The sequence below is a fragment of the Mustela lutreola genome, chromosome 10 (assembly GCF_030435805.1).
Source record: "Mustela lutreola isolate mMusLut2 chromosome 10, mMusLut2.pri, whole genome shotgun sequence".
Classification (NCBI taxonomy): Eukaryota; Metazoa; Chordata; class Mammalia; order Carnivora; family Mustelidae; genus Mustela; species Mustela lutreola.
In genome coordinates, this window is record NC_081299.1 from 62460443 (window position 1) to 62488330 (window position 27888).

General features: G+C 37.5%; 1 protein-coding gene across 3 annotated transcripts; it reads left to right on the forward strand.

The window, feature by feature from the left end:
- Nucleotides 1–673: 673 nt before the first annotated feature.
- Nucleotides 674–26505, forward strand: LHX8 (LIM homeobox 8). 3 transcript variants are annotated; one of them, XM_059136550.1, is made up of 10 exons: nucleotides 880–965; nucleotides 1163–1235; nucleotides 2955–3041; nucleotides 3437–3598; nucleotides 7455–7576; nucleotides 9589–9809; nucleotides 10310–10413; nucleotides 15581–15676; nucleotides 21461–21644; nucleotides 25332–25994. In XM_059136550.1, exons 3-10 carry the CDS (start codon nucleotides 2967–2969, stop codon nucleotides 25406–25408), a joined length of 1041 nt encoding a protein of 346 aa, XP_058992533.1. In that variant the 5' UTR covers nucleotides 880–965; nucleotides 1163–1235; nucleotides 2955–2966; the 3' UTR covers nucleotides 25409–25994. The 3 variants fall into 3 exon arrangements, with proteins under 3 accessions (XP_058992532.1, XP_058992531.1, XP_058992533.1); XM_059136549.1 differs by lacking the exons at nucleotides 1163–1235; nucleotides 25332–25994 and adding an exon at nucleotides 26431–26505 and having other exon boundaries at nucleotides 674–965; XM_059136548.1 differs by lacking the exon at nucleotides 1163–1235 and having other exon boundaries at nucleotides 674–965.
- Nucleotides 26506–27888: the final 1383 nt, after the last annotated feature.

Sequence of the window (27888 nt, forward strand, 5' to 3'; positions counted from 1 at the left end):
AGGCAGGAACTGGTCCCTTCTAGGGCTTAAATTTTGTCGAGGACGAGATGAAAGAGCAATACTATTAGCAACATACTTTTGTCTTTCTTGTAGCCTTGATTTCAAATCTAGTCGCAAATCATAAGCTTTTGTGCTGCTCAGATGTTCCTTCTTTATCTTAATGAGAAAACTTTTCGCAAAGGGAGCGCGAACCACTAGATAAGTCAGCCCCGAGGCTGCCAGGGAGCGGTTGAGTTCCCGGCTAGACACAGAGCTGCGTGTTTCAGGAGAATGACTAAAAAGTTTAAGTCACTTAGACCTCCGCTTCCCCTTCTGCTTGCTGCGGAAAGAGATGTAACCTGAATCTTTGTTTAGGTTTTGGTTGGGGAGCGAGAATTAAAAAGCCAGGGCAAATGCAGAGAGCAGATTTTTTTTTTTAAGTCAAAAGTTAACAGGCCATTCCCAGTGTTGCCCCCCCCCCCCTTAATACTAAATCTGGAGTAAGTTGGCTTGCTCTGATAAAGATCTTAACATGTACAGAAGGCGGGTTTTCCTTAAGGAGGTGAGGCTATTCCTTCAGGAGAAGACTCCCCCCCCCCCACCGCACACACACCCCCTTCCCTCCCTTTATGTAAGGTTCCACCCTCTGGAAAACAAAACTTTTTTTTTTTTCTTTTCCTGGAGGGACAGACCTCAGTGAAGTTGGGATAAGAATCTTAAGAACAGTCCACCAGAGTGGTAACAGCCACAGCGGCCTCTTTGGACGAAGACTTGCTTGTAGCATTCCTGCTCTTCTCGGTTTCAGCTTTTATTAGTGCTTTGGGGCGGGGGAGGGGGGGAGATCGGCAGACACGGACGGCCGCTGACCCTGGAGTTGGTATGTGATAAGCAGCCCTAGCAGTGCCATGTATTGGAAAAGCGATCAGATGTTTGTGTGTAAACTAGAAGAAAAGGACGTGCCGGAGCTGGCAGTTCCCACTGAGAAGGTGAGCGAGCCGACGCCTGGCCAGACCAGCTGAATTGCAGTTCCCTTGAAACGCGAGCTGTTTGGGCTCCTAAACGAGGTTCAGAAATTACCTGTAACGGCCTCATCTTCAGACTTGGCCTTTTTTTTTTTTTTTTTTTTTTTTTTTTTATTACGTAGTAGTGTTAGTCAGTAATCATTGCCTCCCCTCCCCACAAGCTCACATAACCTGAGGCATGGAGACTGTAATTTGGGAGACGAAGCCTCAAGCCTAAGGCGTTCTCGGGTACATGTGAGTCGTGCTTTTGTTCTATTTGCCGTGGTGATCGTGTCGGTGGGAAGAGCGAGTCGGGAGGTCGGGGCGGCTGTCCGGGTGGGATCAGAGTCTTGGCTCTTTGCGTCCAGCCGCCCGCGGGCGTTTGCCAGCGCACAGGCTCGCAGCTGGGCGACCCGCCGCGCCGCGGGCCCACGAGGAAACAGAGTCGTGGCTCCTGGAAGGCCTTGGGGGAATCCCAGGGCGCGAGATTTTACTTAAAATACCCGCCCCCCAAAAAAGTCAAAACCCAGGACCAGTGAGTCACACCTTTCCTAGAGTAGATGGGGAAAACTGACAAGCGCTCACCTCTCTCTGGAGGCCCGTTGGTGTCTCGCGTTTTAAGTTTGAAAATCATCTGTAGCCTGTTTGAGCTCCTCAGAGGGCCCCGCCTTGGGAACCGCTGACTTTGTCGGACTCTGGCGGGGAATACCCAGCGAACGCGGGACTTCTCTGCTTAAACTTGCTTTGTGTCTGAGAGGATGCGGCCTCTGATCGGCGGCGCTGGGTCCGCACTAGGGAGCGCACCCGAGGGTCCCCACTGAGGGCCGGGCAGGGAGCGGGGGACTCTCGGGTTTGGACTGTATCTTGCCTGGCGCAGCCGGAAGGAGGGAGGTGAAAAGTCAGAATCGCAGGTGTGGGTCGCCTGAGTTCCGCATCCCCTCCCCCAAACTGGAGTTTTCCTGAACGAAGGCAGAAAAAGCCTGCAGAGGCTGCGTTTTCGTTTAAGAACAAAAATCCAGCAAAGGCTTGGAAACACTTGAGTAATGCGCGCTGTTGCTTTAAAACATTTTGACCGAGGTTGGGTGAGTTTTAATGGCACAAATTAAATTCAGCTGGATATTTTCCATTATTCGTTCCGCTTTTCGCGCTGGTTAAAAATAATCCTTTAGTAGCTCAAATGTTGACTTACTGAGCAATAAGTGGCAATTTACACCTTAAAGAAACGAGTGTAAATCACTCGCAGCTCTAATTGCTGTAAGTTTACGAAAGAGCTGCTGGCTTGGTGTAATCTGAAGCATTTTCATTCAAATTGTCATCGGAACAAACACCAGGCTTCTTAAATCCCGCTGTAATTAGCTTTCAAGTATCCTATTAAACCTCTTCACCTTTCGGGCTATCCAATTCAAAAAGCCCCCTCTTAAAAATATATATGTGTCTTGCTCTTTTAATTGAGGTTATTAAAGAAATCAAGTTTCTTCCCCCACCCCCTCCTCAATCCTCTTTTCTTCTCTCCCACTCCCCCCCCACCCCGCCCTTTGCACCCGCTTTAGCCTGGTGATCCCCGCTCCGCCGTGATTGACGTCTAGAAAGAAAATGCTTTGTGCTGGGATGATTGTTATTAACTTGTTACCCCCGGCAGGGGGGCGGGGAACCGACTTGCTCCGGTGAGCGCTAGGGACCCGCGGCCCCGAGAGCGCCGGAGCGCGCCGGGGGAGCCCTCAGCGCTGCGGTGGCAGCCTTGCCGCGCGCTCCGTCAACGCCGCGGCGTCCCACGTCTGACAAGAGAGGCTGCGCTCCCGCGGGTTTACCCGCGCGCTGCGTTCCTGGAGCCCTGACGGTGCACGCGCGGCCGGTAGCGCTGGGGGCCTTCATTAGCCCACTCCGCGTGCGGGAAGCCGCGGCTCCGGGCTGAGCGTGCCGGCTCTGAACTTCTGCTCTCCGTTTTCCCCCTTTCCCCCTCCTCCCACCCCGCAGTGCCAGGGGCTCATGTCGGAGGAGTGCGGGCGGATTGCAGCCCTGGCGGCCGGGAGGACTCGGAAAGGCGCCGGGGAAGAGGGACTGGTGAGTGGGGAGGGATATGGCTTTTGGCAAGACTGGACGTGTGGAGACGGCCCAGAACCAAGGGCCGCTATTCCCGCGCTCCTTCCAGGGCCCAGCTGGCCCCTTGGGGAGCGGGTGGAAGGAGGGCCTGGGGCAGGGCGGGGTGGAAAGCTGAACCGGCGCGACGGGCGGCGCAGGGCTGTAAAGCTCCCTGGGTCCTTGAGGTCAGGGGTCGACAGCCCCAGCGGGTGCGTGGCAGGAGCTTGTGGGGAGAGAGCGGGGAGCGAGAACTCACGAACTGAGGGTGGCCCGGGAAAAAGGAAGGGTAGGGTGGGGGAGCTCCGGGAGTTCGGTAGGATGAGGAGAGGAGGAGGGGTCTAGAACCGCCCGCGACTGTGCCTCCCGGCTTCTTTCAGGTGAGCCCCGAGGGAGCGGGGGACGAGGACTCCTGCTCCTCCTCGGCCCCGCTGTCCCCGTCGTCTTCGCCCCGGTCCATGGCCTCGGGCTCTGTCTGCCCCCCTGGCAAGTGTGTGTGCAACAGCTGCGGCCTGGAGATCGTGGACAAGTACCTTCTCAAGGTAGGGGGAGCGGTGAGGCCCAAGGGGAGCGGGAACTCTGGGAAAAGAGAAAAGTTTTCCCCCTCTTTTCAATTTCAAGTTCTCGTGCAGGTTGTAGGCTTTCTCAGCAAAGCAGCCCAGTCCAGGGCAAGTCGAAAGAGCGGGAGAAGAAATCCTAGACTCTTCCACATTGCTGCAAAACAACTTATGCATATGACACGTCGTGCTCTAGAAGTGCCCGTACGCCGGGCTGGTTGTACTAGCGTCAGCCACCGACTTGTAGGGGAGCAAAAGTGGGTAATCCTTTTATTCACTTTTGAAACAGGGTCCTGCCTGATTATTTTTACCGAGACTGGGTTGTCCCTCCACCCCCAACAACACCCCTACACCTGCCTGCTTCTAAGAGTTTCTGGTTAGTATATGTTGGTTGATTCCCCTTTGCAGTGTCTCCTTTGTTAAGGACTCTGGTAAAGTGTCTTTTCTGGACAGAGCCTTTACATAGTTTTATATTTAGTAGCAGTCGCTTGAGATTTTTTTCAAAGTAAAAGATTGTAGGAGCATTTTCAGTACCTCCTTCCTGTTACTAGTATTTGGAGGCCACCCAATGCTTTTTTAATGTCCCTTCCAGTGCTTGTTAAAAAAAAAAAAGGAAATGGATGGTTAGACACCCTCCCACCCCGCTACCCACCCCCCCCCCCAAAAAAAAAGAAAGGATGCACGCAGGAGAGAAAGAAGGTAGGAAGGGAAACCAAAAGAAAGATAGATGGATAGATGAATGCATGGGATGAAGTGCTAGTTTGAGAATTTGATGGTCTTAATTTGTTTCACTTCTCTCAAAATATTGTGCAGGGATTTTGAAGTAGAAATTCTGGCAGGCCACAGTTAACTATATCATTGAGAGCAGGGTCATGGTCCCTTGTGTCTTAATTCTAATACCATGGGTTTTTCAACTTCAACAGCTCTTTAAAACCACTATTTAAAATAATGATCTCTCATACACTGAATTAGTAGCAAACCAGTTCACTTTCTATTCCCTCCTCATCAATCTCCCTCCACCCCCTTACCCCATTTTTTCAGAAGGATTAATTATGGAGAGTAGGAGTTCAAAAAGCAAGTTACTGGGTTTCTTCAAATTTCTACCTCAATGTAGAAAGCTATTTAAAATGTAAGGTGGAAATAATAAGTTATAGATACAACCCAGATAAATCACCAAAAGAAGTATTGGTGAAAAATTGAAATTAACTAAATTAAGTTTATTTGGGGATTGAGTCTTAAAGCTAGCAAATTAACATGGCTCTCCCTTTAAATCTACATTAAGATACTCTTTTTCACTGTTTCTAGACCTGAGCCTTTTTAGATATCTCAAAATCATCTTTTGGACCAAAACTAGTTTGTTATTTTCAATGAGCCCTCTCAATAATAAACATAATATTTAAGAGTGTTTCTGAATGGGTCTGTAAAGGCTTTAATACTTCATACCAGAGAGGATTTAGGAAAAAAGGGCATTATAAAGTGACTCTTAACACACCTTTGAAATAGATATTGTTGCTAATATTCACTTTTATATGTTAAAAATACATTTGTTTATTATATTTACTTTTGTTACATAAAATACCTAAGTTATCTAAATATCTTACATAAAACTTTTTGTTGTAGGACTGTTGTCCTCCCAGTGAAGTCTTCTATGTACAGGCTTATTCTATCCCTTTTTGTACCTATTAGTATCTTAGTTCTAACGAAAGTTTGACATTATATGATTATTGAGTTCTTTTTTTTTTTTTTTTAATTTGGGTACTTATTCTAAAAGAGTAGTTTAAATTCAATTTGAGTCACTGGTGAAAAATAATTGCTAGACTTAGTAGAGTATTTGAGGGTACAACTATTTTCTATGGAAAATATAGAAATCATTTAATATAGAAAAACATCATCTCATGAGGTGAGTAAAATGGAGTTAAAACAAAAAAGTAGGAGAGGAATTAGATGTGTCTTTTGCCTCCTCTAATATTTTAGTGCCCTGTTGTTTGGATGGTTTTTCGGGCTTGGTCTCATATACATATACAGATTGGATCAATAACAGCCATCAGGAAAGTTTGATATTCTCTAGAATTTTCTCTTTACCTTACTTTCTTCCCTGGAAAAGAAATTGAAAATGAACATTTTTTTTTTCTTTTTTAAATAAACTTTAAAGAAAGGTGGTAAACCAGGCATTAGGTTTGGCATTAGGGAGTTAGAAGATAGCCATGACTCTGCTCTGTAGCCTGAATCTACACTTGCTTGGGGAGAGGGGGAGAAAAGCGAGCCTGGATAAGATCAAAAACGTAGACGTCCCTAAACATTGGAGTGCTAAAGGAAGCCTGTATTTTTAAACTTTAATTGTCCCATGTTAGGAAAGAATACAAGGAAAATACATATTTATTTCTAGGATAGTATTAACCATTGTTAATATTTTTTATTCTGACTTCCTCTGTTTGCTTGTTTGTATATTCCAAGTTTTCTTATGTAGTAAGCATGTAATCCCAGACCAAAACTTAATATTTAAAAAATTTTCATCAAAATGTTACTCTTCATTAATGCCTTGGAAAGAGGCCTATAACTACAATTAGTAGCAAGTGAAACTTTTCCTTCAGCTTCAAAGGACTTTTTATATTTTGTATCACAAACATTTTGGAAAAAAAATTTTGAACAGTAGTGGCTAATCTGATAGAATCATTGGACAGATAGGATTTTTGCTACACTATTTCATAATAAAGATTATTTCACAATTTCCCCTTTTCACAATTTCCTAATTACTATTTAAGATATTAGATCCATTTGTAGGGTGTAACTAGTGTTTTTACATCATTGCTGTTCTTTTACATGAAATGAAATTATAGTTAATTGATTAAACATAAACCCAATTCTTGTGTCCATTTAACAAGAGCAAATGCTGGAAGCCTCTGCTATAAGCAAGTTCAATCTAATATATATACATCTTCATTCTTGAGGGATGAAGTTGTGGTGCTTATAGTATTACAGCAACAGTTTGAGGTGAGGGTTATTAAGATTTGTTTCCTGAATTGACGATATTTCATGTGCTTATTTAGAAAATATAAAGTGGTATGATTTATTAGACACTATGTTGTGCCTTACTCCTTGAAGTATAAATGGCAAACAATATTTGGGTGCCTTTTTAGAACCACTTATCATCAGATTAATTTTTTTTGTCCAGTAGCCAAATCATTAGTTAGGATTCCAATAATTCATTCCTTGAGTTTATTATTTAATGTTAGAAGGTATCCAGGATTTCTGCCAGATCAACATTTAAATCTACCTTAGCAATTTCTCTTTGTTAAGGGAAATGTTGCCTGCCTTCTTTATAAGGGTAAGTATCTTACAAAGCTTCTTTTCTAATTTTCTTTCTCTCTCACTTCAACTACTGCACCAAATATAATTGTTTGGCCAAAAAATACATTGAGATGTTGTGTGGCTTGACTTCTCTTGCTCTCAGGTTTCCTGGTGAAAAGAATTTGGCAAAAGAAAAAATAAAACAAGCTTGTATGTAGGACTTTAAAGTGACCCAAATTTTCCGTGTTCATAGAAGTTCGACTTCAATAAGAAAAAAGGAAAAAAAAAGTACACGCCCTGAATTCTTCAAAGGAATAAAGAATTTAACACAGTGTAAAATATGTTATTGTGATTTTTCTGGTTGGGGTCTGAAAGAGAATACATTTAGACACATGTTTGTGTAAATGACACCTTTTAGGTAGAAGCATTGAAGAGCATATGTTAAAATATCAAGAAGTCAGTTTTTAAAATTGCTTACTGCACAAAACCAATGGATGATACTGTGAGTGTGGTATTAAAATTGTTTCTTACCCTTCCCCTTTTTCCTTTACAGGTGAATGACCTGTGCTGGCATGTTCGGTGTCTCTCATGCAGTGTCTGCAGGACCTCCTTAGGAAGGCATACCAGCTGTTATATTAAAGACAAAGACATTTTCTGCAAACTTGATTATTTCAGGTAAACTGTGAAACATTTTTTTAGTAGACACTCCAAGATAATACAAAAGAGAGTTTTGTAAACAAGCTTTCTTGTCCGGTTTTATGTATCCGGTTTTTTGTAACCAGTTTTTCTTATATAATGGATTTCAAAATGAGAATACCTCACATTTTTGAGGTCTAACTTCTCTCACAACAAATAAAAAATAATGTTTGTGTGTTTTAAGAATTCTGTATACAAAAACTAATTTAAAATAATTATTTCCTCTTTGGGAATGAAAGGTTTAGATATTAAAAACAGGGAAACTTCTCCTTGCTGTGCATAGGTAAAGTATAAAATGTAAGATGACTTATTGTGACAAAGTCCGTGATGTGCAGGTGATGCTAAGGTGAAATGAAATAATTATGGTTGGAAAAAAATGAAGGTTTTGTTAAGTGTTTACCAGTTTTTAAGAATGATCCCAGTTATACCTTTAAAATAACAGCAGTTTGGAGACTGTGATAAACCTATAATTTAGAGGATTTCAGTATCAGAAATATACCAAGTCTGATTATTCTGTCTAAAAATCCTGTTTCTTTTTATCTGTTCTTTGATCTTTGTTTTTTGAGATTGTATTTGCCTAAGATATTAAATGTAACATTTTTTTCTAAGATCTCTTTATAAATTATTGAAATGCACAGTTTCTTGTAGGATATAATTCAGTTCTTAATGGATAGCTGTGTAGAAATTGAAATTATTCCTAAGCATGACTTTTTAAAATTACCATATATTTTTTCTTTATTTGAATTTCCAAATGAAGAAAACTGTTCATCGTGAAATTGGGAAATTAATGCTATATAATGAAGTTTGTAATACTAATTATGTTTATACTCAGTTTCAAAAACTGGTTTCAGAGAGTTTAGTGACTGAATAAAATTGCTAATTAAAAACACTTCATAAAACCCAGATGCTTTATTTTATGAAGTCAAAGAATTTTATAATTACCAAAAACATATATTTCTCATCAGGTTTACTCTCCATTTCCTCAAAAATCATAGCAATCTACCTCCTCTTTGACTTAAGATATGCAAATCTTAATTTTTTCATGATAATTTAAAGCTTTTTGAAAGGTTTAGTTTCAGCAAGTTATTGAAAGTCTCGTTCTTCTGGATTTTTTTATACTTCATATTATATTCTGAAATTTAGTTTTAGGATTCACTTTTTCAGATTAACTTAAACAAAACTGGCAATACCTCTAAAGATAGGCTAATGAATAGAAACAGAATATCTTGTTTGATGTGGATATGAAGGCCATGACTGTGATTATGATAGGAGACATAGCAAAGAATGTCCAGTTACTCAGACCAGGAGAAAAAAGAAATAGTTCCATCTGGCATTCTGTTAGAGTTAACCTGCATTTAATGTCTAGGTAGGTCTCTGAAAGTTTTAGGTATTTCTCCCCTTCTTGTGACTAGCAGTACGATAGCTTATTCACCAATGGAAACATGTCTGAGTTTTCATTCCTCACTCTCAGGGTGAACAGTTTGTTCTACCCATTGTTTGATAATGTCAATTCTAAATGTTTAAATATTTTAACTTAAAAAATGATATTTAAAACCTTTCTGAATTATCTCAATTTAGTTTTAGGAAGTCATTATATTTTCATTGTATGTTTTTGCACTTTTAGGTTTCAGTCTGGAGTATATGTGTGTTTGTATCTTGAATCTCTAGGTAATTTATAAATGCATTGATAATTTGTTACAAACAAGGTATTGAAACTCATAGCACATTTATTTTAAAAGAAAAAAATCCGGTCTTCCTTTAAAGTAATGAGAAGCTTTTGTTTTATAAACAGGGCCATAGTTCAAATCTATCTCAAGTCTTGATTGCTTCCCATATTGACTTAAAGAAAAATAACTGGTTCCTGTTTCGTTTTCAAAAGATGTAAACACTTAAACTTATCCAATAAGTAATACAGTGTATTAGTTTACTCAGGCTGATGAATATCTCCCCAAATAGTAAAATCTTCACCTCCTGCTCTTCTATTTATGTAGAAGGTATGGAACTCGCTGCTCTCGTTGTGGGAGGCACATCCATTCTACTGACTGGGTCCGGAGGGCCAAGGGGAATGTCTATCACTTGGCATGCTTTGCCTGCTTTTCTTGCAAAAGGCAGCTTTCTACGGGAGAGGAGTTTGCTTTGGTGGAAGAGAAAGTCCTCTGCAGAGTGCATTATGACTGTATGCTGGATAATTTAAAAAGAGAAGTGGAAAATGGTAAATATACACTTAAAATACTTTGGAGTCTTTTGGGACAGTGAATACAGGGAATAAAATGATTTTTCCTAAGGTCATTTTAATGTATTATTTTGTGCAGTGTAATTGTGGTAAAACTCATTAAGCATTCTCCTGTTAGTGATGATCTCCATGTGTTTATATGCAGGAAAAGTCATAGCATGTGGATTAGCCTTGTACCATATTCTCAGGCAGCAGCCTTGAATTTAAGGCTGTTTTGCTTTCATAGCCAGTTGTTTTCCTGGATTTGCCTTTTAAGCATGAACCTTAAATGTGTGTTCTCCTAACTTTTTGTGCTTTTGAGTAATTATACAAGCCTGTATATTATTTCCACAGAATATTTTAGTGTGTTTTAAAACTTAACTGACAGATTTGGACAATCTACAATTTCACACAAAGCCAAGAAATGCAAGAAACATATTATTGTTTGATCAGTGGACCCATTTGAGTTACCAACATGTATGCTGTTTTTTTAAATACAGGCAATGGGATTAGTGTTGAAGGCGCCCTCCTCACAGAGCAAGATGTTAATCATCCAAAACCAGCAAAAAGAGCTCGGACCAGCTTTACAGCAGATCAGCTCCAGGTAGACATAACAATGAATTTATGATTTTTCAAGTCTCTCCTGACCATAACAAACAAACAACAAAAACATAATTTTGATAACTTTAATTTCATATAAACAACCCCCCCCCCAGTTCTCCTCTCCCCTCCCCAAAATGCCCAAAACAATTTCCTGCTGCCTAAGAACATTTTCATGTTTTCAAAAAGATCAGCCTGTGCTTTTAATGAATACTAACTTGGTGAATGTATGAAAACATATTTATAGCTCTAAAATGTTTGTCAATATTTCCAGAGTCCTGACCTGGTATGAACTAGTCATTCAAGCTTTATTTCCCTCGGTTTTATTGGCATTAACGTCAAAGTACAAACAAAATATTGATCGGTCCTGACTTCCTGATAAAATCAGTTTAGCCCAGGCATCTATTTACATTACTACATACAATGGGGATAGAAGACAAAATATTTTAAGACTATTAACAGAAAGAGACATACAGTATGTGGGCCTATGAAACACTAATGTGTTCACCTTTTTAACAAATTACAATGAGCCTTTTAATGGCTAAGTTTATAGAGCTTTCTGAATAGGAGAGAATTAAATATGCCTTATAATAAAATTACAACAGGAATCTAGTTATTGACTAACTCTACAACCAATAAACCTATACTTGTTTTTAAAAGGTATAGAGGGAGCTAATTTTATAGTTTGATGCTGAAGGTTGATTATGTCCACTGAAAAAGGAGAGATTATTTCAGTTTATAATTGTTATAAGTTCAATTCATTTCAACTATCAAAAAAAATTAAATATAATTGTTATAAGATCAATTCAAGTCGACTGTCAAAAAAAATTAAATAATTACTCCTTACCTTAAGTCTACACATATGATGATTCTTTCCGGAATTTTTTCAGATAAAGAAATCACGTTTCCTAAAACAGTAATGTGGATGAGGTATTTGTTTTATGGTAAGGTAAAGTAACATTTATTGAGTGCCTACCATGCACTACTGGGTGCTTTACACATAGGATATATCTTAGCTCAAACTTTAAAGGATATTTATACAGCATTAACAATGGCGCAAAAGTAATATTCTGAAAGTCACCTATGGTATCTAAGACTTGTCAGTGTTTAAGATGAACACAGTAAAGGAGTTTCAAGAGAGAACTTTTATTTGGGGAGTGGTTAGGAAAGAATCCTTCATGTGATACAAATATTTCAAGGGAACTTAGATCACATAAAACCCTAAAATGGGAGATATGAATACCGGTGGAAGACCGGGCAGCAAAATATGCAGTAGCTAAAAGATGTCGGAGTTAAAATAGAATTTCTAATATAAATATATTGTTTTTTACAATGGGCTGTTTCCATAAAGGACTGGCTATAATTTTAATAATTATAAGGCTGACAATGAAAGTTTATATGAAATTAAGCTTATTAAAATTAGAATAGTGAAAACTATAATTTCATATAGGAAAATAATTACAGGTACTAATGAAATAAAGAGAGAATAATATTTGTGAAGGTTTTTGTGTGTCAAGTCCTATGCCAGACATTTATCTACATTCTCTCCTTTAATTCTTAACAATAATTCCTTGATGTAGGTAGCCTCATCCAAGAAGTGCAGGAACTCCCTTAAAGGCAGACTACCAAGGGAATGACAGAGAAGAGATTTGGAAACTTCCCCAATCCTCTGGTCTTTTCATTTTTCTTGACCACCAGACCATGAGTGGAATAAAAGCTCCACTTAATGGCAGCAGCAGCTAAAACAAGAATGAGATTCCTAAATCTTGTGGATAGCTTTATAGTTTTAAATTGCGAACATACCTAAGCTATTTGCATCATCATATCCATTATTATATGAAAATGTGATCTCACTCATTAGTTTTTAAAGATGTATAGTGGAACCATAGGTTTTAAAAAATGAAAATAAAAAAACAAAAATAGAAGTGATATGCTTTCAAAGCACATACTCATTTTTTCAATATTTATTAGTATCTGTCTTTTGCCAGGGACAGCTGAAACAAATGAGACACAATCTTTGTCCTCAAGTGGTTCCTTATACCTTAAGAATCTGGAAAACATAGTTGTAAATTTTTAAAAAACTTAAATCGTTATATTTTGCTAGAACCTCTAATAAATCACATAATGTACATTCATTGTCAAATTGTCCTTTCTGAAAACTGAACATACTCAAGTAGTGCTTGAATTCAGCAAAATAATAAAATATTATAGGTGATCAATAAGTCAAAACTATTCATAAAGTACTGCTTTGGACAGAGGAGAGTTAACATGGGAAGAATAAACAAGATAATTTGCCAAAATTATTTAGAAATTTACGGGAAGAAAAATTAGTTTAAGGCTCACAACAGAGTAACATTTTGTGTTGGCAAGAGTATCTCAAATATTGTCCCATTTGTAGAAATGGTATTTAAGAAGTTCCTGCCAATATTGTGGTTTGCTTATTGTAGTTGGAAGCTCTTGCTCAATGATGATGAATATAAAACATGCCAAGGTTATCACCTATTTTAATCTACTTTCAGAATGACTTGGTCAGCTGTTACTATGCAAATACCTGTCATTTCTGAGAATTCCTGGCCTTAAAATGATGAGTGTCTACAAAGGCTCATTCCTTGATCATGTTAAAAAAGCCTTCAGAAAAGAAGTGGGCTGGGTTTCAACATCATTAGTGACTGGAGAATAATGAAATTAAGTAGCAATTAAAAGGCTTTTTGTGTGTGTGTATGAGATTAAACATTGATAAAAGCACATCTTTCCCCTTAGCATATACCAATTCTAAACCATCACTATTCATTTAAGTTTTGCTTTATTCCTTATGAGAAATTGCTTTATTACGTATAACTTGGTTTCATTATTAAATTTGTGAATTTGAAATATATTTGTGAAAAAGCATGCTGGTTTTTTTGTTTCATAAATTATCAATAATGGCCTAATAAGCAAATCCTTAAATATCTGTTTAGCTTTTCCTCTTGAAAAATTAAAAAAACAAAGACCATTAATTTGCTCATTCTTTTTCTCTTTGGGATATTACATGCTCAGCTACATAGGAACACAACTATTTGTACATGACAATATTGAAGTAACGCATTTGGAATAAGAAAGGAAGAATGAGGTGAACTGAGTGAAATTATAAACTCTTAGGCCAGTTCTGCCCATTTTTTAAAGTAAAAATACACATGCTATTTACAGTAAGTGTGTGAACAAATATGGTTGGACAGGAAGCCAGGAATACCTTATTCTTTTCTCCCTTTTTTTTCTTTGTTTTTTTTTTTTTTTTTTTATGGAGAGTTCTCATTCCCCCTAAAACCTTTAGCATTTCTTAAACCTGTGTAGTTACTATAATGCTTTTCAGCTTTAATCATGGTGAGAAATGTAAATGTAATTCTTTAAATTACGAACTGACTTTCCTCAGTGTATATGATGTTCTGCATAAGCACTGTTCCTCTCTAGCGCATGTGTTCATTTATCTAATCTTAACTTTATAAAGTAGGTGCCACTGAGTATCTTCATTGTGTAGATAGGGAAACTGAGGAAACTCACAAAGAGGATAAGTTATTTGCCCACAGACTTATGGATGTCAAATATCAGGGCCAAGACTTGCTTAGGAAGATCAGGTCCTAGTTGAGTTCTTAATTCCTATACTAAACTCATTCACGTAACAACAATTTAATGATATCTAATGATGTGATCAGTTAAAATAACTTCAAATAATGTGAAATTCTCTGAAGACAGTGGTTTGATATGGGGAGAGAGAAAAGCTTTAGCTGGTGGGGGCCAGGGGAGTTCTCTCTAAGGGTAAACTTTGGAGTTGAGATCTGCAGGAATACCTTATTCCAGAAGTCACTAATTAGAGAAAACTTAACTGAAAAAGAGAATTTGTAAACTTCATAAATTTCCTGGAACAACATTGGTCTTTTTCTCCACACTATCTTCAACTTTTCCTTGAATTGTCAGGGTTCGTTGTGTTACAAACCCTTCAGCACATACTGTGTGATAGGAAAGTGTATTAGCTCCTGGGGATATGAAGAATAAGACATTCCCTTTGTCCTCAGGAAGCTTACTTTGCTTATGAGAGCTAGACTTGCCATTAGTTATTTAGCTGCTGTGATATGTGCAGTGGCAGAAGCATATGAGAAGCATGTGGACAATGCAATAATTTTGCCTATGGAAAATGGTGTTGAGGCCCGTGGTAGCTTGCAGTCTTTGGGTAGATTGGTTAACCCCATCGCACAATTATGTTGGATGACAGGCTCTGCTCTCCCATTTTTTGTAATACTTTCTTCATATATTATTCTACTTCCCTCAGTTGATTGACTTTTAAGTAATAAAATTCAAATATCCGTCTTAATTCTCATGATTTCCTCTTCAGAAAGAATCCAAAACCCTTGGCTTAAGCTTATTCTGGTACTCGCTCACGCTCTGTACTTCTCCCCTTTACCTTGTATTGTAGTTATTGGCATGTCCACAGCTTTGTCTCAGAAAGTTGAGACCACGGACATATCACTGTGTCTCATGACACTTAGCACAGTGATTCTAATCCAAAGGGTCATATCATATCACCTGAGAGCTTTTTCAATATATAGATGTTTAGATCCCAGGAAATTCTTATTCAGTGGGCTGATTGATATCCTTTTTTAAGATCCCTGATACTTTTTTGCATAGAGCGAGTGCAAATGCTGTAGTTAATGTTGGAGTTATTACAATTAAATGGAATCCATCCATACTATTTGCTGACTGAGAAAAATTGTAATCTGGGTCTGTTTAGCTTTGTAGAGGTTGGAGAAAAATTTGATAGGATTTTTGTGTTTTTATGTTTTCTAATACAAAAAATTTTTAACAAAATGGAAGAAATAGTAAATGGACTTACCATTTATTCATTTCATTTGCGCATAGAAGAATGGAAGAGCAAATTTGAGCTCATTTTTAGCAGCATAATTGAGAGACAAGTTTTATGTTGAAATGGATTTTTTTTCTTACAGTTCTCCATGTAGTGACTTGTTTGTAAATTTGCAACATATGCTTTCTTTTCATTTATGTGTATTCACCCATTTTTATTTTCAACTCATAAAATACAAGTATCTTATTTTCTTATGCATGTCTTATCTCTCGGGTCATCAATGCAGAAGATTGAGTTTCTTATATTTAGCTATTTACTACTTTTTTTTTTTAAACAGGTTATGCAAGCACAATTTGCTCAGGACAACAACCCAGATGCACAGACCCTTCAGAAACTGGCAGAAAGGACAGGCTTGAGCAGACGTGTGATACAGGTGATTATTTTAAAGGTTAATCAAGAGATACTAAACAATCTATTCTAGGTCGTTATGAATGTTCAGTGTGTGTATATGTGTGTGTGTTTGCAGAAATATCAAAGCATTAGCTTCCCATTTTAGGTCTCTTTTACACTCTATGTCAATTTTTTTTTACACCTGATAATTAGCCTGTTTGATCTGAGCTATCAGTTGTTAAATGACTTTGTGTACAAGTTACTTCATTCTGTGCTCGGAGCAACCCTAAGATACTCAAGCTGAAAAACACAACTGTGGTTCCAAGCTAGATCTGGTTCTGAAGCCAGTAATTTTTTCCCCCACTTTTCTGTGATTGTATATGTGAGTGAGTGAGTGTGTGAGTGTGTGTGTGTGTGTAGGGGGGCTTAATCCAGGTAGAGGAAATCGTGTGAACAAAGCTAGGGAAGGATGAATTAGAGCAAATTCATCGAAATGTTAATTTTATATCTGCAAATTGTGAGAGTTGAAATTGTTGGAGCTAAACTAACTAATAGGGACATGTGACTATAGATGAGTTCTGTCTTGAGCAGGAGAAAGCCATGGTAACTGATGGCAGTAGATGGCAAGAATTAGGGTTGAAAGAGGCTAGATTAGAGATTCAGATTTGTTGGGATGCCCTGCAAAGGAGTGATATTTTTAGAAGAGATTTAAATGGGGGTAGTGACCTGAAATTCATTGAGAAACATTTTATTGCATGCATGCTGGTGGCAGACAGACAAGCAGAGGACCTGGACACTATAAATGAGGAGGGAGAGAGAAGTGAAGGATGACTCTTAAATTTGAAGTCAGAGTCTCCATAGGAATAGTGCTATTGACAGGAATATTCAAGTCAAAAAGGTGGTTTGGTAATTGGGAGGGAGATGAATTTTCTTTTAGGTCTGTCTTGGACAGTTGGGCATATAAGCACATTTTTTTTTAAAAGATTTTATTTACTTATTTGACAGACAGAGATCACAAGTAGGCAGAAAGGCAGGCAGAGAGAGAGAGGAGGAAGCAGGCTTCCCGCTGAGCAGAGAGCCCGACGTGGGGCTCTATCCCAGGACTCTGGGATCATGACCTGAGCCAAAGGCAGAGGCCTTAACCCACTGAGCCACCCAGGCGCCCCTATAAGCACATATTTTAAAAGATGAAGAGGACTCCTACAAAAAGATCCAATGCCATGAAATTGGGTAAGATCCTTTGGAATGAGATCATAGACAGTAAAAAAAGGAAGAATGGACTTTAGAGAGAGGAGGGTAAGTGATGCTATTAGGAAAGGACATAGTAACAGGTGGGATTAAGGAATGAGTAAGGTAGGAAACATAGAAGCCAAAGGAATGTGTCCCAAGATGGGGCTGGCCAGCTGTCTCAAGATCTTATAGAGAAGTCAGGGAAATGGAAAATAATTATAAATAACATTCAGGGTTCAGAACTGTTTCCAGAATTAAGGAAAGTAAACATAACCAGCAAGATGAAATTTAGGTGGGGGGGGCAGGTAAAATCCAACATTGTTTATATGTTTTACTTCTTGAATTGGGTGGCTGATATTTTTAAACGGGGTGCTCATTCTTTTTTTTTTTTTTTTTTTTTAAAGATTTTATTTATTTATTTGACAGAGAGAAATCACAAGCAGGCAGAGAGGCAGGCAGAGAGAGAAAGGAGGAAGCAGGCTCCCCGGGAGCTGAGCAGAGAGCCTGGCGCAGGGCTCGATCCCAGGGCCCTGAGATCATGACCTGAGCCGAAGGCAGCGGCTTAACCCACTGAGCCACCCAGGCGCCCTTGGGGTGCTCATTCTTCATTCATTGTTATTAAGCCTGAAATATTTTGTAGTTAAATCATCTATACAAAAAATCTGATTGGGAAAGACCTGGTGGTGCTATAGCTTCTCTAAAGACTTAGATTCCAGTAGACTGGACTGACTACAGTGTAATGAGGTTCTCTGAGGAGTTCTCAGTGCTTTTCAAATGTTCAGGATACTGTGTTTATTTCAGAGTACCAAATTTTTAAAAAGGGTCTAACAAGAAACCAACCCAAACAGACTGCTTCCTTTAGAGACAAGTTAATAAGTCATGAAAGAATTAGAAATCATACGCTAATATTAACAGCAATAGGAATATTTCTCAGGAGATGAGAAAGTAAGAGAAGGAATGGTATAAACAGAAAAAGTATCTTTAAATATATATGGAAGGCTATCCTGCAGATAGTAGAATCATGTCTTTGCAGGGGAATGAAGGAAAAGGCAGATTTCACTCGTGATGAAGAATTTTCTCAGCATGAAAGTCTACAAAAATGACATGGGCTGCCATTGGAGGTAGTGAGTTTCCAAGCCTAGAAATGGAGCTTCCTTTGTTGAGGTAGTACAGACTCAGTGGGCCGAGGGTTCCTTCTAATCCAAGAGTCTATACTTTTAATGACAATGACTACTCCAGCTAAGTCAATTCATGACTATTATGTTTTAGATTATTTTGAAATTGGAAATAAAAGAAAATGAAGGATTTTCTGAGAGCTTTTCTTATTATCTGAAGAAGTAAGGCCCCCAGACAATGTCACAGAATTTCCAAGTATTTAGCTCACCAGTATCATGGGCAAGTTATCTTGATTCCAAGTACTAGAACTTGAAGAATATATTGTTAGACGGTGGTTTTTAATATGTGAGGATTAAATTAACTATTTTAGATAGGATAGCAAAGGATGGAGTACTAGCATGCAAAAATATGTTTGTGTGTGTGTGTGTGTGTGTTTATTTCCATGTTTTCATTATCCTAAAAATTCTGTAATGAATATCACTGTATGTACACCTTGCTCCCTTGTTGCTTAGTTTTCATATGATAAATTTCTAAAAGTGGGGTTGTTGAGTCAAAAGATAAAACATTTTTAAGGCCTTTAACTGACTAACTGATAGTACAAAAATTACTATCCTGGAAGTTCATACCGGTTTATTCTGCCAGGAGCTACATAGGCAAGTTCTCTTTCACCAACCCATGCAAATCCTGAATTCAGTCATTCTTTTACATTCCTCCCAGTTTTGGTAGAAAATCGTTTCTATTTATATTTCTTTGAGTATCAGTGACCTTTATAATATGTTTGTTTATTTTGTAATTTTAAAAATTGTATGTTTTTAGTCCACTTTTCTATTGGGTGGTTCCTTTTCTCTCCATCTTGCTGATTTTTATTCTAGTTATCATGTTAAACCTCCATAGTTCAACAGTTTCTTTTTCATTTGTTTATTTATTTATTTAAGTTTAGAGAGAGAGGAGGAAAGAGCAGAGGGGAAGGAGAGGGAGGGGGAAAGAATCTCAGGCAGACTTCTCCCTGAGTGCGCAGCTCCACGTGAGGGTCAGTCTCACAACCCTGAGACCATGATCTGAACCAAAAGCAAGGGTCAAAGGCTTAAGCCACTGAGCCACCCAGGAGCTCCAAAAGTTTTATATTTTTACATATTCAAATCTCTCAGTATTTTTTTCTTTTAGCTTTGGCTTCTCCACCTGTAGGGTTTATCAATATTGACTGTTGTTTCCCTTAAATATTTATGGTTCCAATTACATACATCTAATCTTTAAGTTATCTGGAATTAAACATTTGGTTATTATTAAGGTAAGAATTTTACCACTTTTTTCCCCCCTCACAAATGATTAGCCAGTTTCTCTAAATCAATGTTATGCCATGCTTTTCCAACAATTTAAACTTCCATCTTTTTTCTACATTAAAGTCTGATATTTGGCTCCTTGGGCTTTTTCAGAGATCCATCTTATGGATTAGTCTTTTCTTTTCCAGAATGTCCATATAAGCCTGCTCTTAGCTTATATAGTATACAATTTAGAACTCAAAAAATTTTTAAATATGTTGCTCAGAAGAAATTTTAACTCTTGGAAGTTTGCAAAACAGAAGAATTTTAAGTCAGTGAGGAGGATCAAAATGACTTGTATATGAATTCTGAAGTTGAGATGCCCCCAAGCCAGAAGTTATTTTCTGATGGTCTGGAATTGTCAACTATATTTTTCTGTGCTAGTTACATGACATTTTGTGTTTATAAACCTCTCTCTACTTGATTACCTGTTGATGATCTTTCCAAGGAGCTATTTGAATCAGAATTAAGGTAGTTTTTCTGCTGATATGTCATGCCTTTTTCATATTATTTCCAAAGTCTGGATTTTTTTTTAAACGACTGAGTAGGTTCCACCCAGGATATAATTTATTGGACACATAAGATACTTTAGAGAAACTCTGGGAACCATAGTGCCGTGTCCATTAGGTTATATGTGGCCCATTGGGGTGCATCTCTTCTGGATACTGTTGGGGAAAATGCTGGTGGCAGTAGTTCTCTTTTACAAGTTGGAGAACATGTGAGTATATCTTCTTGACTGGGTGAGCGACAGTAGTGACGCCCGTTATTAAGGAGCCTGTGGAAGAACTGTGACTGAACACTTTGGGTTCGGTGTCTGTGTAAGTATCCAAGAGTCTAATACTCCAGAAATGGAAGAGAAGGCTGTGACTTCCCACTGCTTTTCCTTGATATATGCCTATGTCTTGTTCCTGAAACATTCCTCAGGTGTCACCTTCCATCCATCTGCCCAGGGCCGCATACCCTTTTACCTGATCACTTTTTATTACTTTAGTTTTAACCCTTAGAGTTTGTACTTTGTCAGTCTTCTGGTTTTGGGTCCTCAGGGCAGGATGTGTCTTTGAAATCAGGTCAGCTTTTTTGTATAAAACTTTTTGCAGATTCTTTCTACTATTCAGCCCTGATTCCCTTGTGCCATCGGATAACTTCCTACCAGCCTTGGGCAGAGATTTATGCCCCTGATCTCTCCCTGGCCTTCTCCCCTGACACTAAAATGTTATCTTTATCTCCTTAAACTTTTTATTCCTTCACTTCTCTTTCTCCTCATGACAGACTTCTTTGGAGTGATAGAAAGTAAGTGCTATGATATTTTCATAGAGTAACCCTCTATAGTCAAGTTTTATCTAACAACAGGGAGTCAAAACACAGGTAAATTAATTACTGGGAGCATTCTGGGCAGTCTAGATTCATTCATCCTGACCTGGATGCAAAACTATGCTTGCCTTGAATTTGTTTCCTTTATTTCTGTGACAGAGTAGACAACAGGATGATTAGCTCTTTACATTTTGTGAACTGTTTCACTAGTGGATGTGTTTGTATTTTATTCTGCTTAAATATTACTCATTTTTTCTTATTACAAGCCTGACCTTAACATACTTCGTAGGGAATAGTCTGTGCGTTCACTAAGAGAAATTGAACTCAGCAGGCTAAAATGTGATTGGAATAACTGAATCAAGAGGTTTGTAGAAAGCTTTAAGTTCTCAGTGGGGATATTAGTCATTTGGAAAGGGATTTGAAATAAGTCCAGCAGGTGTCTAAGAATACGTTTAGTTGGGTTTCTTATTGTTGTTGTTGTTAAGTTCTGATTTAAAGGGATTTTTTCTCTTTTTCTTTTTGTCCCAAATGCCAGTAGTGAAAGCCAAGGAAACGTCTCTGGAATTCTTGAACTTCTTCTCTCCCTTTTTATTTTGGAAGATGCTGGTGTAGTATAGAATTGGCTTTTAAGTAAATCACCAGATGGTCATTATATGAGCAAAGAAAATGACCATTGATATTTACGCAAATGTTTCTCTTCTGCCTACAGAACTGTTTAGAAAGCTTGTTTATAGATTTATACCGTGGTTATCTGGTAGAGAAATTGAGGATACATTTCTTTGTAAGCTAAGTTGATAATATACTCAGAAGTTGACATGTGATGTACCTCCATTGCTTTTCTCCTCTCTCAGGTGTGGTTTCAGAATTGTCGAGCACGCCATAAGAAACACGTCAGTCCTAATCACTCCTCCTCTGCCCCAGTCACAGCAGTCCCGCCCTCCAGGCTATCTCCACCCATGTTAGAAGAAATGGCTTATTCTGCCTATGTGCCCCAAGATGGGACGATGCTAACTGCGCTGCATAGTTACATGGATGGTAGGTATCCCGACCTTTAACAGCTGTTGCTCAGGCACAGTAACTGTTAACTGCTATCATTAGCTGATCGATAGGATGCATATTTTGAAATATTACCTCAGTCGTAGCTGAAAAATGGGGGGGGGGTGCAGGAGAGAGCAGAAATGTCCAAACATTCTTATTTCTGTGACTACATTTGTAGGGACAAATTTAACACCCACTTCACAGCTAAAATACAAATATTGATAATACAGTGCTTGATTTTTTTATTTAGAAAAAAACTTTCTTTGTTGTTTTCACCCAATAGTTAAATAATTTATTTTCCTGTGGCCAGAGAAAGTATTCACACACATAGTTTTACTCATTTATTCATTTATTTAAATTCAATTAATTAACATACAGTATTATTAGTTTCAGAGATAGAGTTCAGTTTTGCATATAATATCCAGTGCCCATTACATCACATGTCCTCCTTAATGCCCATGACCCAGTTACCCATCCCTCCACCCACCTGCCCTCCAGCAACCCTCCTTTTGCTTCCTATGATAAAGTCTCTTACAGTTTGTCTTCCTCTCTGATTTCATCTTTTATTTTTTTCCTCTCTTCCCCTATGATCCTCTATTTTGTTTCTTAAATTCCACATATAAGGGATAATATGATGATTGTCTTTCTCTGATTGACTTATTTCACTTAGCATAATACCCTGTAGGTCCACCCATGTTGTTGCAAGTGGCACACTCAGAATTTTAGATCAGAGTTAGTATACTGAGTTTTGTTCAACTTTTTTACTGAAGTAAAACATACATATACATACACAACAAGTATCCAGCTGGATGAATTATTAAAGTGAACATATCCATGTAAATACCAGATGAAGTAGTAGAGCATACTTAACACCCAGAAACCTCTCTTATGCCCCCTTCCAATTATTATCCTCTTCCTCCAGAGTATCATTGCCTTGACTTCTAAAATAATGTTTTAGTTGTGCCTGTTTTTGAGCTTTATATAAACTGAACCGTATAGAATGTATTCTTGTGTATCTCACTTCTTTCAACTACATTGTTTGTGAGATTCACTTGTATTTGTTGCAAGAATCCATGATTTTATTGTTCTATTGAATTCCACTGTGGTAATGTACCACAATTTAACCATTTTGTGGTAGATAACATTTGTGATTGAGCATGTTTAGGCTTTTATGACTATGCTGCTATGGACTTCATTGTACATGCCTTTCGGTGTACATTAATTCACACTTCTGTTTGGTATGCACCTGGGTGTGGAACTTAGGGTAATAGGCTACCCATACTCAACTTCAGCTGATCCTGCCAGTTTCCCATAGTGGCTGACCCAGTTTACACTGGGACCAGCACTGTGTGAGAGTTCAAGGTGCTCCACATCCTTGCCAACACTTGGTATGGTGTGACTTCTTAATTTTAACCAAGTTGATGGTGGGGTAGTGCTCATTATTTTAGTTTTCTTTTCCCTCATGACTGATGAGATTGAGCATGTTTCCACTGGGCATTTGTAAACCCTGTGTGTGCATGTGTGTGTGTGAAGAGCCTTTTCATGTCTTTTGCCTGTTGGTTTATTGGCTTGTCCATTTTGATTTTTTCTTGATTTCTTAGTTCTCACTAAATTTGCATATAGAAAAGCTTTTTGATGGCATCCCCTCCTATTCATTGGCTTGCCTTTTTCTACTCTCTTAAGGGTATGTTTTGTTGAGCACAAGTTCCTAATTTTAATGTAGTTCATTTCATCAATTTTTTTTTCCTTCATGGACAGTGCTTTCTTTGTAACCTATTAAAGAAATTGGTTCGCCTCAAAGATAGTGAACATATTCCTCTAATGTTATCTTCTTGACACTTATCTTACCTTTGACATTTAGAGTTATACTCCATCTGGAATTGAATTTTTATGTGTAGTATGAGATAGGAAGTAAAACTCTTTTGTTATATTGATAAAAATACCAATTTCCCAACTGTTTTGTAGTGACACATTTCTCATAAATCAACTGTTCATATAATGTAGGTGTTAATTTCTATACATTCTATTTTATTGGACTATATATTTTCATATTGAAAATATCTTATTCTTGCTCTTTTGAAAGTAAATGTTGTTTTATCCCAGGTTTTCTCTTTGTGTTTGGTCTTCAGTTTTATTATAATGATATGCTTCTTGAGTATGTTTGATGTATTTCATTATGGAAACGTCTGTTTTTGTCTCTTCAGATATTGTTTCTGCTCTTTATGAAAAAATTCTGTATTTTCCAGTTTTTGATCTTCCATGCTTTCGTCTAGGTATTTTCTTCTGACCTATCTCCAGGTCACTAAGTCTCTAATATGGTATAAAACTCACCCACTAAGTTCTTAATTTCAGTTATTGTGTCTTCAGTGTTAGAACTTCCATTTCATTCTTTTACATAGTTTTCACCTTTTTATTGAAATCTTCTATTTTTGCCGCTTTATTCCTTAATAAAATTATTGTTATATTAATTAGTTAAAGTTTATGTCTAATAACTCCAATATCTGGATCTCTTGGTTTTCAGTCAAGTCATGTCTTCTTCTTTACCTTTTTATTTTTTTATTGCACTTCAGATGTTGGATTGGGTATGAAAAACTAGAAATAATTTGAAGCTTTGGATTCAAATTTGGATTAATCCTCCACCAGAGAGGATTTGGTTTTGCCTCTGGCAGGAATTTAGGTTAGGGTAAGATCAACTTAATCCAATGAGCATCAGTCTTCATGAAGGCTGGTATATTTCTGGGTCACTAATTGGATTTTGCCTTTGGGGATCCCAGACAAAGCTTTCATTTTGTTGTGTTTTTTTTCCTGTTGTTTTAAACTGGTCCTTCTCTTCAGTGGTCTCTGATCTTTCATGTTTATTCCCCATCACCCAGCCAATCTAACTCCTGAGAGTCTGCTCAAATTCTCAGCCTCTCAGACATCCCTTTTCTTTTAAAATTGTCACTAAATTTGGGGGGGTGGATGGTGGAAAGTTGCCTCATTTTATTTCCCTTCTCTTTTGGGACTTGCTTTGTAATTTTTCATTATCTTGGTATCTTTCAGATGCCTTCCAACAGATTTTTAAAAATTTTGGCCGGCTTCCTAGTTGCTCTCAGAGGGAGGTTTGGTTTGAAGTGTCATAGACCTTGCAGAGAATGGAAACTTCATTTAAAGTTTTGGTTAAATAAAAAACCAGAACCTATACCATTGTTGCTATTATACTAGCATTAAAATTGTGTGTGTTCACATGAATGACTATAGTGTTGCCCGAGTCAAATGCGCTTTGATGTATGTTTGGGAAAGAGGTGGTTAAGCATTCATAAAGGAAAATTGGGGGGGGGGGATCATCCTATAGACATTTTTATATGGAAGACAGCAGCATCTCTGCAGACAAAGCTTTTATGTTTTCTAACTGCAGGGTAAAGTGCAGTGAATGGGGTATGGATGGAGGACATTAAAGTGTCAAAAGCTTGTGGCCCCAAAAAAGGGTTTGGGGGTAAGCTATTCCTGGATTCTCATTTAATACTGTACTCACTATGCTGAATAAGTTAATGTTTCTGCTGAGGTTAGTGGAATGAGTGTAGCTTGGTGCCCTCAGCTATAATGAGTAATGAAATCACATTGCCTTGGATTGTTTTTGTTTGTTTTTAAATCAGTTTTATTCACCCTACAAAACTGATTCACAAATTTCTTTCTATTTTATAGCTCATTCACCAACAACTCTTGGACTCCAGCCTTTGTTACCCCATTCAATGACACAACTGCCAATAAGTCATACCTAATTCCTTTTTTCAGGGATAGAAATGATTAAGGATATAATCTTGTCATTTATTGTGTATAAAATACCATTGAAAAGATATTAATGTTAATTTTTTATTTAACACTCAAAGCATTTTCAACATCACTTTGCTAACCAGGTATGTATCTATAGTTGGCCTGCAAGACACTTTTATTGAGTCTTCATTTTTTTGTAAAATTTATGTTTACAAGAAGAAAATAAATCAGAACTTTTTTTTTGTATTGTCTGGAAATAGTTCACGCTAGTGTGTATCTGTTAATTTATTTGTCATCAAAAGAGCACTTTGCCTAAAAGAAAGGACTGACAAGTGTGCAAAATGTTTACAATCCTTTGTGAAATCGTAGTTTATCATTAGTTGTATCTGTAAGTTATTGTTATAAATACTACCTGTATTTTTTGTTATATACAACTTTATACTTTGAAGCTTGTATCTGTGAATTCGCAACTGAAATTTATTTTGCCAATGTTTTCTGAATGAATAGAATAAAGCTTTTGTTGTAGCATGCCATGCAAACACATTATTGTGTTTGTGGTTGATGAATTATGGCTGTAAATAACACTATAGTTTAATAAGCCCACCACTCTAAGTTTATTAAACATTTTCCATTCTTGTGAAAGTTTCAACCAATCTGTCCTTTTGTGTGTGTGTTTTCAGCATTAAGTTGACATTAGTCTCAAATATCACAACTCTTAACTTTAGAAAGTCATTTTGTTTTGAGCTGTGTTTTGAGTACATTTTAATACGAAACTTATTTGTAGATGATTGCACTTAACAAAAGAACACATGAAAACATCTAATCAGGCAAATTATCCCTTTCAAACTAGCTAATAAAATTAATGTGAAAGAAAAGAGCACTCTTCAAAACTACCTTTTTGGGTATCCCAAGTCAGAAATGAAATATGGGTTATGAGAATATATTCTTGAGGGGTGAAAAAGGAGAACTAAAAGTATTTGGAATTTATGAGCAATGTTTCTAGAGCAGACTCTTTACTTTTTCTTCCTAGTGAACACTCTTTAGGGATTGTGATTCTGAGAGCTGAAATCTAAACCCCAGGACTTTATCATATGTAGCCGTGGACGCTTATCTTGGAATTACAAAAGTAAGTGGTGCCACCCTCACTAATTTTTGGATTTAAAGAACTTAATCAGTACTCACTTCTTGTTTTTCATAGACCAGTAAGGGGGAAAAAGGTAATGGCGGAAAAAAAAATCTTAAGAATCTTAAGTTTAAGTCTTTGTTTAACTTAGCAGATTCACATCTGGCTGAGGACTGGAAGTAATAGTGGAGTATTTGTAATTCTATTCTAGTAATCATAAATGCAACCAGAAAGCAATCACATGGGTGTAAGGAACTCACTATCTGCCTCAAACCAGAGGCAATAAGCCTAAGTTTCACTACAAGAGAAAGGAAGAAAAAAGGCTTTTGTTTTGTTTTGTTGAAACCTGCTACTCCAGTTAGAATTTTTTTTTTCCAAAAACAAAGAACGTAGCCAATAGTCACTCTATCTGATCTTGTGAGATTGATGCTAATCTCCTTGGGTTTTTGTCTACCTGTCCCAGGCATGAAGTAGTGAGGTCAGCTTTACCTCTACCAGATGTGGAGGAAAGCTCTTGTAGTCTAGCCAAGCTCTGCACTGTTAGCAGCTTATAGCATTTCCCAGCTGGATATAATTGGCATCATTTAGCTTGGGAGGTGCTTGATTGTGAGTGTTAGTTCTCCTCTCTTGTCATTTTCCTGTGCTCACCACCCTCTAACTGTTCAGAGAATTTTTATAAACCACATCACTATACTTTTTGTTTCCGAAGATGAATGCCCAAAGTGGAAGTAGAACTTCCATAACAAAGAGGCTCAAAGTTGTCAAAGTGAATGAGATTTATATATCCTGCATATAAAGTTAATATTAATAATGAAATGAGATAGATTTGAAAGTACTAAAAAATTCCATATGATACAAACATATGCCTATGTTTTCATTTCTATTGGTGGAAGTCAGAGGTCCTAATTTTGTAACATCAACAAAGAACTGAAGTGTTTCCATGTTAGTAATAGAGTACACATGTAGGCACAGTACTTTTTTGCTTGAATTGGGGGGTGATCAAACAACTTTTGTGAGGATTGGAGGAAGACTTTTTATCACTGAATTAGCAAAGATCTGAGTAACAAATAGTATCTCTTAGGGATTCAGAGATTCATAATCTGAGAGAGTAAGGATACATTTTTGGTATGTAAATCAATTGAATCACAAATTCAGACATTGAAACTGAAGTCACACTATATCACTTAAGTGATATATTCACTATATTCACTTAAGACCCTGTACTTCATGAATAAATTATGAATTATGATTCATATGAATCATAATATGATTCATCAAATATGAATCAAATAGAAATTATGATTATACAATATATAAACTATAAACAATATAAACTATATTCACTTAAGTACCCTTAAGTGAATC